The sequence below is a fragment of the Camelina sativa genome, chromosome 11 (assembly GCF_030686135.1).
Source record: "Camelina sativa cultivar CO46 ecotype springtype chromosome 11, ASM3068613v1".
NCBI lineage: Eukaryota > Viridiplantae > Streptophyta > Magnoliopsida > Brassicales > Brassicaceae > Camelina > Camelina sativa.
The window spans coordinates 47,695,016-47,707,282 of record NC_141890.1 but is presented as its reverse complement, the minus strand read 5'-3'; the positions used below and the strand labels follow the sequence as shown (position 1 = coordinate 47,707,282).

Below are 12,267 nucleotides of genomic sequence, written 5' to 3'. Positions count from 1 at the left end.
AAATATTTTTTTCTATATTAAAATTAAAGTTTATCATTTGAGGAATATTTCATAATCTCTATATTTATCAATCTAAGGAATAAAATAAAAGATAAAAATATTGTAATGTTGTCTTTTTATTTGATACAATGTACCAAAATACGTGGGATGTATGTACCTTTTAGTTGATAAAATAGTGCACATAGAAATTTTCATGATGCTTTTATTTGCAATTTTTTAAAAAGACGAAATTGCAAGTTTATTTCTAAACAGATATTACATGATTGATTAATATATAGTTACAATCATTCTTGTTTTAAGAGTTCACCAATTACACAAAATGCACAAGTGAGAAAAATATCCATACGCTACTAAGGAGAAAGACTGCACTATGCTAGCACTTGTTTAATTTTTGGCACAAACAAAAAATTTCTCCCCAACAAAAGCTGATGTAAAACGCTATTTATTTTTTTGAATATAATTTAATATTTATTCAAAAAAAAAATATATATATCCATGGCCGAATGTGGTATTTCGATCAGAGGCGTAATGCATTCGTTTCAGAAACAAAATCAGATATTCTAATGTTTATTCCATTACTCTTTAATTAAAAATTCAAAAAACAACATAATTCTGAAAAGAAACAACACAACAACACAACTTCAACAAAGAAACAACAACAACAACACAACATAACAACAAGAAATAAAGATAACCTAAAACACGCTTTTAATTGGATCACATAACAAAGGATTATCAGTAACCAGACCTAGAGTGTGGAGGATGACCTTGACCTTGACCATGATGATATTCATATTCAGAGATGCTTTCTCTCTTAAAACTCTGGTTTAGGTTTTGGTTGTGGTTTGGATTATACTCTTGTCTGTAGTTCATATTGTACTCCTGAACAAACCCTTCATTGATGTTACCATGATTACTGTATCCAAACTGTAAAGCAGGATTAGGGTGAATCGGGTTCTGGTTGTAGTTGAAGGCATTTATGTCCATCATTCTTCTTTGACTAAACATGTCCATATCATGGTGGATATGACTCCCATCATCAAGCCCAAAAGCAGCATTACTAGAGCTTCCCACATAAAAGTTTGGAACTGTTGCTTGAAAAAATTTGGAAGCTTCATGTGTAACTATCTTCTTCAAATTCTCAAGATTACCTTTGAATTCACTGAGTTGATTTAACGCAAGTCCTTCAACGGGTTCTTCCCACCAGTCTCCAAGGGCTTTTGTTTTCTCTCTCATTTTCCTTAGCTCTTCAGTTTTTTTCTTCTCAGATTCTAGTTGACTCAACAGCTGCAAATATTAACTAGTGTTAGCCACCCAAAAAGTTGTGCTTTAAAATTTTTAAACTTGAGTACCGACACGAACAAGTGCCTGAGATAATTCAATTCAATATGCTACGGTCTTAAAGAATGTGCATTCTTGAATTTCGTAGTTGATAAAAACAATAAATCTAATTATAATTATTTTTAAAAAATAATAATTTTAAAACTTTATTTTACCTGTAAAAACCTAGTTAGTAACATCACAAAACTTAATTTATCGAAAATAACTATAGAGAAAATAATATTTAAAAAGCGCATATATAAAAAAAGAATTTGTTAAAAATATCCTTTTTAGGAAAGCCCTTTTCAAAAATAACCTCCTTTTAACATTTTAATTTTTACCCTCTTTTACATAATTTCAATATATTAAATTAATTTTTAGAATTTTTTTTTTAGGTTTGGGTTCTCATTTTGCATTTAGGATATAATTTTGAGGGGTTATGGTTTAATATTTGGACTTTAGGATTTAGAATTTAGTGATTTTATTCATAGAAAAGGGGTATTTTTGAAAATGATCAACATGAAAGGATATTTTTAAAAAGTGATATGGGAAAAGAGGTATTTTTAAAAATTAAGAACTCTAATTATGTTATTAGTTTTCATGCCATATGATTCTATAATATCTCATTAGCATGTTAGTGACATGTTATGAGCATATAAATCTATTATAATTATGAAAATTCTATTATAATTATGAAAAATTCAACTTTCTAGTGTTCAATATTTAATTATTTACATGCAAAAATTTTATTTATATTTATAATATTTAAATTTAAAAAAACTATTGTGTTCTCTTTCTCCTTAGGCTACCAATCATGAAGCAATATTTTAATTAATGTGTTGTGTGGTTGACAACAAACAATTACCATGTAAACTAAAATTTTATGATTTATATAAAAACACAAAAAACAAATCAATCAGACTTTAAAAGAAAAAAAAATACCTGAGTCAAATGGATATTCAGATCATGAACAACAGAATTTCTGTGGACTTCACTGAGTTGCATGTTGTTATGTTGGTGAGGATGTGGTGGGTTATTGTTTAAGAATCGATCAATCACAGTTTCAACACTCGGATGACCGAAAGAAAAGACTTTTCGACCGGGTGAAAACACAATTATGGCGATTTCTGCAGCACAAAGTGTACAAAGCTCACTAGCCTTTTTGAAAAGTCCAGATCTTCTTTTCGAAAAAGTAACTTGAAGGTTACTTTCGTTTTTCATTTTGACCATCTCTATCTTTTGACGACCTTTGCTTTTTTTCACCATTTTTAATGATATTTGAGAAGATAAAATATAGAGTGGTGTTTTCAGAATGAAAATGGACAGGTATTTATAATGGAATATTACATACCAACAATTCATATTAAAATTATTATTATTTTATTTTATATTTGAATTTCAATTATACCATTTTTGTAACTTTTCATAATCTTCTTATTCAATCAATATAAGGTATGCAATTCATATATATTTGACTATTACATTGTCATTTCATTTGTACAATGTATCAAAATCTGCCAGAAAGATGTACCTTTAATTGGTAGTGATCTTTACATATCTAATAAAGATACTATTAGAAAAACATAGAGATATAGCAACACAAATGGCAGCATGAGAAAAAGTTACTTTAAAAAATATTTTGAACATATTGGTGACAGAAAATGAAAACAAATATTGGTATTCAATGATACACAAACTTTTGATACCTATTAAAAAAATTAAACTAGAAAATTAATATACTAACAAAAGTATATTCCGTTACATTTTTATATGATTATATTTATTGTTATTTTCTAAAATATAACATGTTTTCTCTCGCAACTAGCGGTTCATTTGTTATCGATTTATAAAAATGTGTATGATGAGATGATTATATAATATTCTTGACAGTTGTTATAACAAATATATTCCGTTACATTATTAATGTAATCATATTCGTTGATATCTTTTATAATAGACGTTTTTTACGTTATTTGTGAATGATTTGTTATTATACTTACAAATATTTACGATGAAATGGTTATGTGATTCGATTAGCAGTTGTTATAACTAGACCACCCTTAGCAATAGATTTGAGATGAATATATATAATTGAGCCATACATGACTATGAAATTTCATTATGTTTCGTATAAATCAATTTCTCTTTATTATATATAGCACAAATATATATGTATATATATATAATTATCATCCTAAATAGTTTTTTTTTTCTTTTCCAGAGAGTAGATTTTAAGAAAATTAGATTCATGTAAAAATATCCGATAGATTACTTTATGAGTTTTTTCCCAAAAAAAAAATATATAGTTAGAGGATAAAATGAGTTTATAAATTTTTCACTAAATAACGTTCCTTTGTGAAAATATAAAATTTAGTTATATGTGTTAAAATACAAATACTAAAATTGTCAAAATAGGGGTTTAATATAAATTATGTTATTTGGAGCATTATATAGAACATGAAGACCATCCCAAATCCGTTATTATTTCTAACAAATTGACAACATAAATATGCCGTTACATTAGTTGTTTTTTTACACAAAAAATAGAACATGTACTTTATTGCTATTGGCGATAAATCCGCTCATGATAATAAGATATTCTAATTATGAAAGTGGATACATGTTATTTTTAACTCCCTTATCTTAGTTGATGGATTCATGAGAAATAATTGAATGAATAAAACATAACTAAATAATTTTCGTTTTAGTTTGCAGCCAGATTTTTTATTTTACAGAAAATTAATTATCTAGTAAGCAATAGAAACTTATCCAACTTATTTATGTAGATAGTAAATGTCATCCGAAAAAGTAAAATTGTAGTTGTATAAGATTAAATATCCAATTTAAAGTATTTATGATATTTTTATAGGTCACATGGTTATAAAACTATGCATAAAAATAGTATTTTCTAAAAACCTTATCGTAATAAAAAACTAGATAGAATACCGGCCAAGTTAAGTAATCATATAAAATTATACAAATGGCTTTAAAGCTTTATCTAAGGTAAAATGGTCTTTATTAACCCATTTTTAAATAGTGATATTTTTTTAGATGATTTTAGATGTATAAATATTATGGTATATATATTCATATCGATTTGTTTTAAAGATATATGTGATTGAACTATATATCTTTTTTCTTTTTCTTAACAGCAATTGGATTATATATCTTAAAATCCTTATTTATGAAACTTTTGAATAGGTAATATACCTTTCAAAATAGTACGGAAATAAGAAATCTTTACAAATGTGATCCATAAAATTTAGACATATTTAACTTTTTGCGATAATTATTAATTATTCTTGCTATAGCAATATATGCATACTTTTAAGAATTTATTAAGATATATTACTTATCTATACTTTCTTCACTACCATTTTTCTTTTATATCATATGAAATGATATTACTCTTTGTCTAATATATTAATACTTTCTTTATTCAGTAGGACTTTGCCTTTTATATGATATGATATTATTAGTCTTGTCTCATATATGTTTTAAAAAGGTTTAGTCTAATATAATCCTACTAGTATTGTATTATCATCGTCGTGTTAACACCGAGATCCAGTTCCACCACTAATAAGACAGAAGAAAATCTTGCAATACGAGATATGACATTCGAACTCGTTGTAGGATTAGGAACCCCTCCCACATAAACCTTAAAGATCATTTTGTAAACCAAAACACATGACGAACCACGTCATTTTGCACATGTCTCCAAAATGAACGACGAGAATGTGGTACAGAAATAAGCTTAACTATGTCGTATCCTATGATGCTTCAGACTTTGATCAGAACCATATGATTCATAATCAATGCATACAAACTACAATGAAGAGAAGAGCTGCATTTTTATAATAAATAAATAAAAATTGGAGCACATAATTTACAATGCTATATCTCTCTATGGCTCCTGGCTCCCGAGTAATATTATCATCATCCACACAAAGAAACAATAAAAAACCTATTCGAGTATACAAATTACCAATTAAACCGGAACCACCTGTGCCAACTTTTCTTGCCTATTAGTGTAACTAAATCAGCCAGTGCTTTGCTTTGCAAAATACATCTTGCAGTGTAGCAGACAAGGCCAAGATCCTGAACCGATATTGAAGAGAGTCAACAAAATCATACAAGAGAAATTATCAATACCGGTTCAATTCTTGCCTGCACAGAGAATCATGCAAATCTTGGCAAACTCCGGTGTGCTGTCTGATGATCCTGTTCATTGTTCTGTGCATAGCGTTAAGAATCAAAAGGTACACCGAATCATCCCCAGACAGACAGAACAGAACAGAACAGGATGAATATTATCACTCAGAATCCGAGTCAATGGAGAGGTACATCCGAGGTCTTACAGAACGCTTCTGCCGAGGAAATGAAAATGGATTATCTGATCTTTGCTTCTTTGCCTTGTCTTGTCTACTGTCATTCATACCCAGAAGCAACGAAGCTGCAAATACGCCAGTAATAGTCAGTAATTGTACCACACTAACTTTGGATATAGAGGAGCAAAGTCAAAAGACAAAAATAAGATATATTTAAGAACTAAACAGATCTTTCTTCTTCAGTTTTTTACAAGACCTAGCAGCTTAGTAAACTGGAGAAAAAGGTAAATGCGACATCATGAACCGGATCCACATTCATAGGTCCCTTTGATGTTTTTAAGAAAGTAAATACTTAGTCTCAGACAGGGAACAAACCGGTCTCTGTTGTAGTATCTAAAGAACCTTCCCTTGTAGACATCTGCTGGCTTGAGTTGATCCCGTTTACAGTTGCAGGCTCTCCATGATTACCGGAAGCGCTATCTCCTAGCCTAAGCGAGATCCAGTCTTCACTGCGGATACCATTTGACATTTCAGCTTGGTTTTTAAAACCCGACTGAGCTGAAGCATCTGGTTTGGTTGGCAGAAATATTTGAAGTGAGGGATCGTCTCTACCAAATGCAAGAGGATTGTCAACTAGGCCATCGTTTGCTTCAGATCGTCCAGCAGAGCCAGGAACCACAGGAACAGACGCCATTGATGTCTCAGGAGCCATGGTGTAATCCCCATTTATTTCAGGAGCACAACCAAGTGCACCATGATGATGCAACCCAACTAAACCTTCTGAAACGTCAGCATCAGATCTAAATAGTTGAAACCCAGGGGCTTCTGGAGTTTCAGAAGGAAATGACCAAAGGGGCGTATCAAATTCGTCATCATCATTGAAAAGACCTAACCGTGAGCTTGCCCCAGCTATGCTGTGTGGGTCGTCATTATAGGAGTTAATTATTCCAGAAGGGTTCAGTGGAAAAGTCAGCCCACCATCTGTTCGACAACCACTGTATGCAGGTCCGGGAGTGATTACTACATCATTTTCTTCATCCGAATCACTTAGAATGATGACTTCATTATTTAAACCCTCTCCAGATTGGTTTCTGTCAGGAAAGTTATAACCTGAATCAACATTCATGGAAATGGAATCAAGTTCCATGCCGTTGGCTACAAAATCAAAGGTTCCAATAGCATCCTGGTTTACGCTTGCATCATCACCATCCCTACCACTTCCAGTAGCACTACTACTCATTGGTATAATATTCTTCTCCTGATATCCAACCTTTTCTTGCCTATTACTGGAAGATAATCCATTTGCATTAGGTTTGCTAACTTCCCAAATTCCATTGCGATTCTTCCTTATTCCAAGTTTTAGAGGGGTCGGGCCATCTGAGAAACCTTCTTGTTTAACCGGTAACATTTCCATCTTCCGTTTAATCTCATCAGAAGAGGGACATAGACTACCATCAGGTGCGTGCCACTGTGAGAGTTCCCCCAGTTCCCTACGCTCACTCTCTCTTTTGGACTTTACCCGCCAAGAACCATCAGGTTTCACTTCAATTTCAGTCACCTCTTCATCACAATGCTTCATCTGTCGTGTAGGAAGAAAACAATTGAATAAAAGCATAAATACAAAAGTTCAAGAATTCGAGTGTTCCCATAGGTATACCTTAGACGTGATACGGTTAAAATAAGGATCCACGATTACATGCTCCACTGAGTAATTCTTCAGACAAATTGGGCACTGCCACTGCATGTTAACCAACCACAGAACAACTTAAGTCAGAAAACAAGAGAAATAACTTAACATCCAGACAAGGATAGGAGACCTACCTTTCTGGAACGTTGATTCAACTCCACAAACACCTCGAGGTCAAAACAGCCCATGTGAACACATGGTAAAAATCTCCCAGCAACTTTTATCCTAGAACCGCTCATCTAATGACACAAGCAGAAGAGAAAATATAAGTTTAGTCTGCCAGATAACCCTAGAAATATAAGTATAAAAACTGAGCTATAAGATATTAGTAACTTACAGGACACCGAAGATTGACACCGAAGAAATCAGCAACAACTTCAATGTCACTATCACTATCAGCATTATCATCTCCACCTCCACCTCCAATGCATCGGCGGACACGTGCAAGAGCATTTTCAAAAGTCTCCCCTTTACCCTCTTCTGGAATCAAATTTAAAACCTAGATACAAAAACGAGTAAATAAATAGGAACATTGGGGATCATTAACGCACAATAGCTGGATTTCGGAACATACAAGAACACTAGCAAAATAAATATAACACAAGACCACGCTCATTGACTCATCTGAGTGAAATAGAGGACGAATGAATAGAACTCTTAACATTTCAAATCTGACAAACAGGGGAATAGTTAATGTAACTGTGTAACCACAAGTAATTTCCTTCCACAAATTACACATTCGAAAGGATGCCAATTTTAATTTATTTCTTTTGTGTTTAGAAGATCATTTTATTTCTTATTTGAACATTTATAACTATTCTCCCCATAGACCGACCAAATCTTTGAATGTTTCTTGTGCACTATCTGGTATCCATACCTGTTGCAGAGTCCTGCGCTTCACAAGTCGAACTCCAAAACAAAAGATCCGAACATCATTTCCACTCAAGGAAATTCTGTTAACACCATCCCTAATACACTGTGTGATCTGCCAACATAGTAAAATGAGATGGTCAAATTTCACCACTGATTGCAAGATTTTCAATGTATGAGAGATCAAATCCTATTTTAAGTGAAACTGGTTAATACTGAAAAGGGATAAAAAAAACACACAATAGGTCCATCGTCGCGGCCGTTGACTCCCAGAAGCTGTGACCCAGGTCGGTTAATTGCACGTACAGGCAGGCCTATGAAATGATAGGCTATATATCAATACCATATCAGAAGATATAAAGCAGTCTTATTGAGTATAATCAGAACAACATAAAATTTAAGACAATATGAATGTGAATATGATGTGAAGGCTCATATCAGACTAAAAATCTGGAGATGTCACTGTCATACCATTGACCTGCATATCAGCATACTGAGGCCACTGCATCCTAAAGATAACTTTGTCATTCAAGAGCATACACCAAGCCTAAAAAAAATCGAATTTCAATTAGAAACGCATAGGTCGATACTGTTTACATTTAAACGTACTTTACAAAACCCAACCTGAACATCGTACTCTTGTTTTGCTAACAAGTCCTTGTCTGCCCTTGTGATTTGAAATGTTCTCTCCACACTCTGCATTGTGTTTGTACTGGAAAGTTTTGGATCGGTGCATTAGAACAAACAAAAGCCATGAAAAAGGTAGTTCTTCAGCAAGTACTGTGCATTTAGCTAGGAAAAAATTGTGATTTTTGTTCTCCAGACACTGGAATGAATGTCTTATCCCAGTTCCAAGTAGAAAAGTCAAGTGACTAGCAAGACCGTGATAGAATGCAGATGATTTATACACACAGTGCAGACGATTCATTAGTGAGTAAATAAATGCAGACCATTGCAGGAAAAATAAAAATTAACGTATTTATTGCAAGATGAAACAGATGGTGATGTATCATACAGAATCGCCCACTGAGTGATTCAGCTTTCTAATGTAAGAAATGCTAACAAATTATAACTTTAAGGAATGGCATTAAAACTAGACAAGTTCAAAACCATAGCAAAAAAAAGAAAGAAAGATATGGAGTCTTACCCATCAGATGGTATGTTCGCTGGAGTTAGCCTCACTGGAGAGAGTGGATGTGCCACTGTAACCCAAAACCTGCACAATGATGACCATGTAGGACAACCATAAATAACAATTTTCATGGATAAACCAAAGGTGCTAATGTAAAAACAGCAATTAAAATTTACAAAAAAAAATTCTAACTACTATGAAGACAGAACTAGAAGATAAACAGCAATCAAATACAAGGAGATAAAGAAACTAGAAGGGAAAGCATGTCAAATGTATAAATATGTCTTTCTTTTTGGTTCTGGCAAGAAAGAATTATCATGCAGTAGGGGAGGAGTTCAGACGGATAATTAATTACAACTCAAACTTTAGCTCAGGCAAGAAAAGTAAAAAAAACTTACGGGTCAGCTCGAGTAAGTCGGCAGATTTCACAATAAAATGATTCAGGAAGTGGTGGATTTCCATCCATAGGCTTATCTGGGACAAGAACACAGCCAACATGCTGCCAAACATGGCATCTAGGATCCTCACACTGAAATCGGAAAGAAAAAAACCGTAATTACAACTAGAAACTATCACCTACCTTCACAAATGAATCAATAATAAATACATCACATCATCATCGGCCATAATATACAAAGAATTGCTCTACAGCCAGTTACAACAGACCTGTATCATTGAGTCTGTCTCGAGTGAATTTCCACAAACACATCGAACTTTCATTTCTGGTTGAAAAGGATCTTCAGGCTCCCCCTTAACTTTCATAATATTGGTATCTGAACTTACTTGTCCTTTTGATGCTAAATCACTTGCCCCAGATACTTGCATCTTCCTATGGAGCACAAAAAGAAAACGTTATGGTAACAAAAAATCGCAGAGAAAAAAGAGAATGGCATTGCGTAAGAAATCTATCATGAAACGAGTACTCACCTATACGTATCGTCAACTAGTTTTGCAACTTCTTCCCTTGCCACTGTATTCTTTTTAGACCACAACCTTGCAGCTGTTAGTAGGGAATAAAGACGGAAGCTTATCAGAAAGAATGGTAGAGCGAGGGTGGCTTTAAATACACCAAGACGTGAATAAACAAAAACTAAGTGCTCCAATTAACCTTGTTCATCAGAAAGAAGGGTCAAAATCCGGTCAACAAGTTCCTGTACAAGAAAAAAAAACAAAATATGGTAAAACAATCAAATCTTTGACAATGGCAATAACCTAAGTTGGTAACCCGAGTATTAATTCAGTGTACCCTGCGAGCATCATGGAAGCCTATTTGACTATTCAAGATTACAAATTCCCACAGAAGACTAAACAACGCATATCTACCAAACACAAGTTGGTAAAAGGAATCGTCTAATTCATATGAAACAGATACCACTTCCTGCAATTATGACTATCTGAACATCACCAAACCATAATTACAACAAATGGAAGAACATCAGAAAGATATAAACCTGTTTCTTTCCCTGTTTTGAAAGTCCCAGCTTAGTAAGCACATCCTTGAGCTCTTTTATCCGGAAATATGAAAGTTTATCCTGCAAACACACAAGAAACTCAACTTTGAGCCAAACTACCAAATCCATAAACATGAACCACAAATCCAAAAAAACCCTTAAGAAATTACAATCAAGATCATGAATTAATAAAATAAAAAAATAAGCTTTTTGAAACATCCACTCATTCATAAACAAGTTGAAATCAACACAGAACACAAGCAAACGAAAATTAAAAAAGAAAAAAGAACAGATCTTTGAGTAAAAAAAAATACCTTACAACTAGCTTCCAAATCCATGTCTTTCAACCCCGAGACAAACAAAGAAGAAGCAAAAAAAAAGAAAAGCCCAGTTTCAGAACACAGGAACGTAAACTCCAGTAATCAGTACCAATTCACAGCAAGCAGTCTCCATACAGCAGCCGATCTAACAAAACAAAAAGAGACAGACAGAGAGAATTAACTCAAAACGAAAACCCTTAAAATTCCCCAAATAAATAAATAAAAAAAATACAATTTTTTTACAGAAACGGAAAAAAAAAAAAAAAAAAAAAAAAAACACAAACCAAGGAATCGGAAACTGCATCATCACAACATAAGCGAAATTGATAGGATGAAAAAGAGAGGATTTTGAAATTAGGGTTTTCACAGCTTCGATAAAGACCCTCAAAAACAAGAAACGCAAGACGGAGACAAGGCAAACAGAAAAGAAAAAACTGATCCGCCGAGACGAAAACAAAAAGAAGGGTAGCCGGACCAGTCGCCGATTATCAAATCCGGTTTAATGACGGGCAATACGTCCGGGTTTAGTTCCTGTGTGGTCACGTGCACCGTCTCCTCCCCCCCCCTCCCTCCCCACACCAATATTTTTAATTTTTTTTTTTTTTTTTTAAAGACGTGTTTTTGACTTTTTGGTTCTCACCCTCACCTTATCCGTTTTTACTACCGTAACGCCCAGTCTTGTTTTTAATCGAATATTCCCCACGTCAGCTGTTCCACTAACCGGATCTGACCGGACCGGTTTTTTATTTATCAAATCAATTTTTGAATTTGGAATTCGGCTAGGGTTTGTGCATCGGATGGGTTACTTCTTTGCCTCGATCTAATTTAACAGGTAATAAAACTGAATTACCACATAAATAGTAAATAAAATATATATATTCGTAATTTGTTATGATTTGAATTTAGATACTTATATCCAATGAGTCAATGAAAGGATTAGAAGGAAAAAAAAATAGAGTCAAACATAATTAAATGGTAAAATATACAATTTTTCTATATTTTTCCCAGAAAAAATGTCAAAAAAATCCTTAACTCACCGAAACGTTGAAAAAAGCATAAACTTTACATATGATAAAATAAATACTTAACTTTTATTGATTTTTTGGATAAATCGTAAACTTTTGTTGATTCTGCCATATAAGACACGTTGACAAGTCAA

General features: G+C 33.0%; 2 protein-coding genes across 3 annotated transcripts; both read right to left on the bottom strand.

Annotated features, from left to right (window-relative positions):
• Positions 1-556: 556 nt before the first annotated feature.
• LOC104726634 (agamous-like MADS-box protein AGL62) lies at positions 557-2,597 on the bottom strand. Its single transcript, XM_010445542.3, has 2 exons — positions 2,263-2,597; positions 557-1,287 (listed from the first exon to the last, which is right to left on the bottom strand). Exons 1-2 carry the CDS (start codon positions 2,584-2,586, stop codon positions 736-738), a joined length of 876 nt encoding a protein of 291 aa, XP_010443844.1. The 5' UTR covers positions 2,587-2,597; the 3' UTR covers positions 557-735.
• A 2,555-nt stretch (positions 2,598-5,152) lies between these two features.
• On the bottom strand, positions 5,153-11,763 carry LOC104726633 (E3 SUMO-protein ligase SIZ1). Of its 2 annotated transcripts, none has more exons than XM_087473335.1 (17): positions 11,393-11,763; positions 11,103-11,253; positions 10,789-10,869; positions 10,446-10,488; positions 10,265-10,337; positions 10,004-10,166; positions 9,736-9,866; positions 9,353-9,421; positions 8,830-8,917; positions 8,677-8,752; positions 8,446-8,519; positions 8,213-8,320; positions 7,673-7,834; positions 7,470-7,574; positions 7,306-7,386; positions 6,024-7,227; positions 5,153-5,773 (listed from the first exon to the last, which is right to left on the bottom strand). In XM_087473335.1, the coding sequence occupies exons 2-17, from the start codon at positions 11,124-11,126 to the stop codon at positions 5,634-5,636; spliced, it is 2,622 nt and encodes an 873-aa protein (XP_087329461.1). In that variant the 5' UTR covers positions 11,127-11,253; positions 11,393-11,763; the 3' UTR covers positions 5,153-5,633. The 2 variants fall into 2 exon arrangements, with proteins under 2 accessions (XP_087329461.1, XP_087329462.1); XM_087473336.1 differs by having other exon boundaries at positions 11,584-11,763.
• Between the last annotated feature and the right edge of the window lie 504 nt (positions 11,764-12,267).

Coding starts and splice junctions, on each gene's coding strand:
- LOC104726634 (XM_010445542.3), bottom strand. CDS start 2,586: ATGGTGAAAAAAAGCAAAGGTCGTCAAAAGATAGAGATGGTCAAAATG. Junction 1,288..2,262: donor TGAATATCCATTTGACTCAG/GTATTTTTTTTT, acceptor TAATATTTGCAG/CTGTTGAGTCAACTAGAATC.
- LOC104726633 (XM_087473335.1), bottom strand. CDS start 11,126: ATGGATTTGGAAGCTAGTTGTAAG. Junction 10,489..10,788: donor CAAAACAGGGAAAGAAACAG/GTTTATATCTTT, acceptor TTTCTTGTACAG/GAACTTGTTGACCGGATTTT. Junction 10,167..10,264: donor CTAGTTGACGATACGTATAG/GTGAGTACTCGT, acceptor TGTGCTCCATAG/GAAGATGCAAGTATCTGGGG.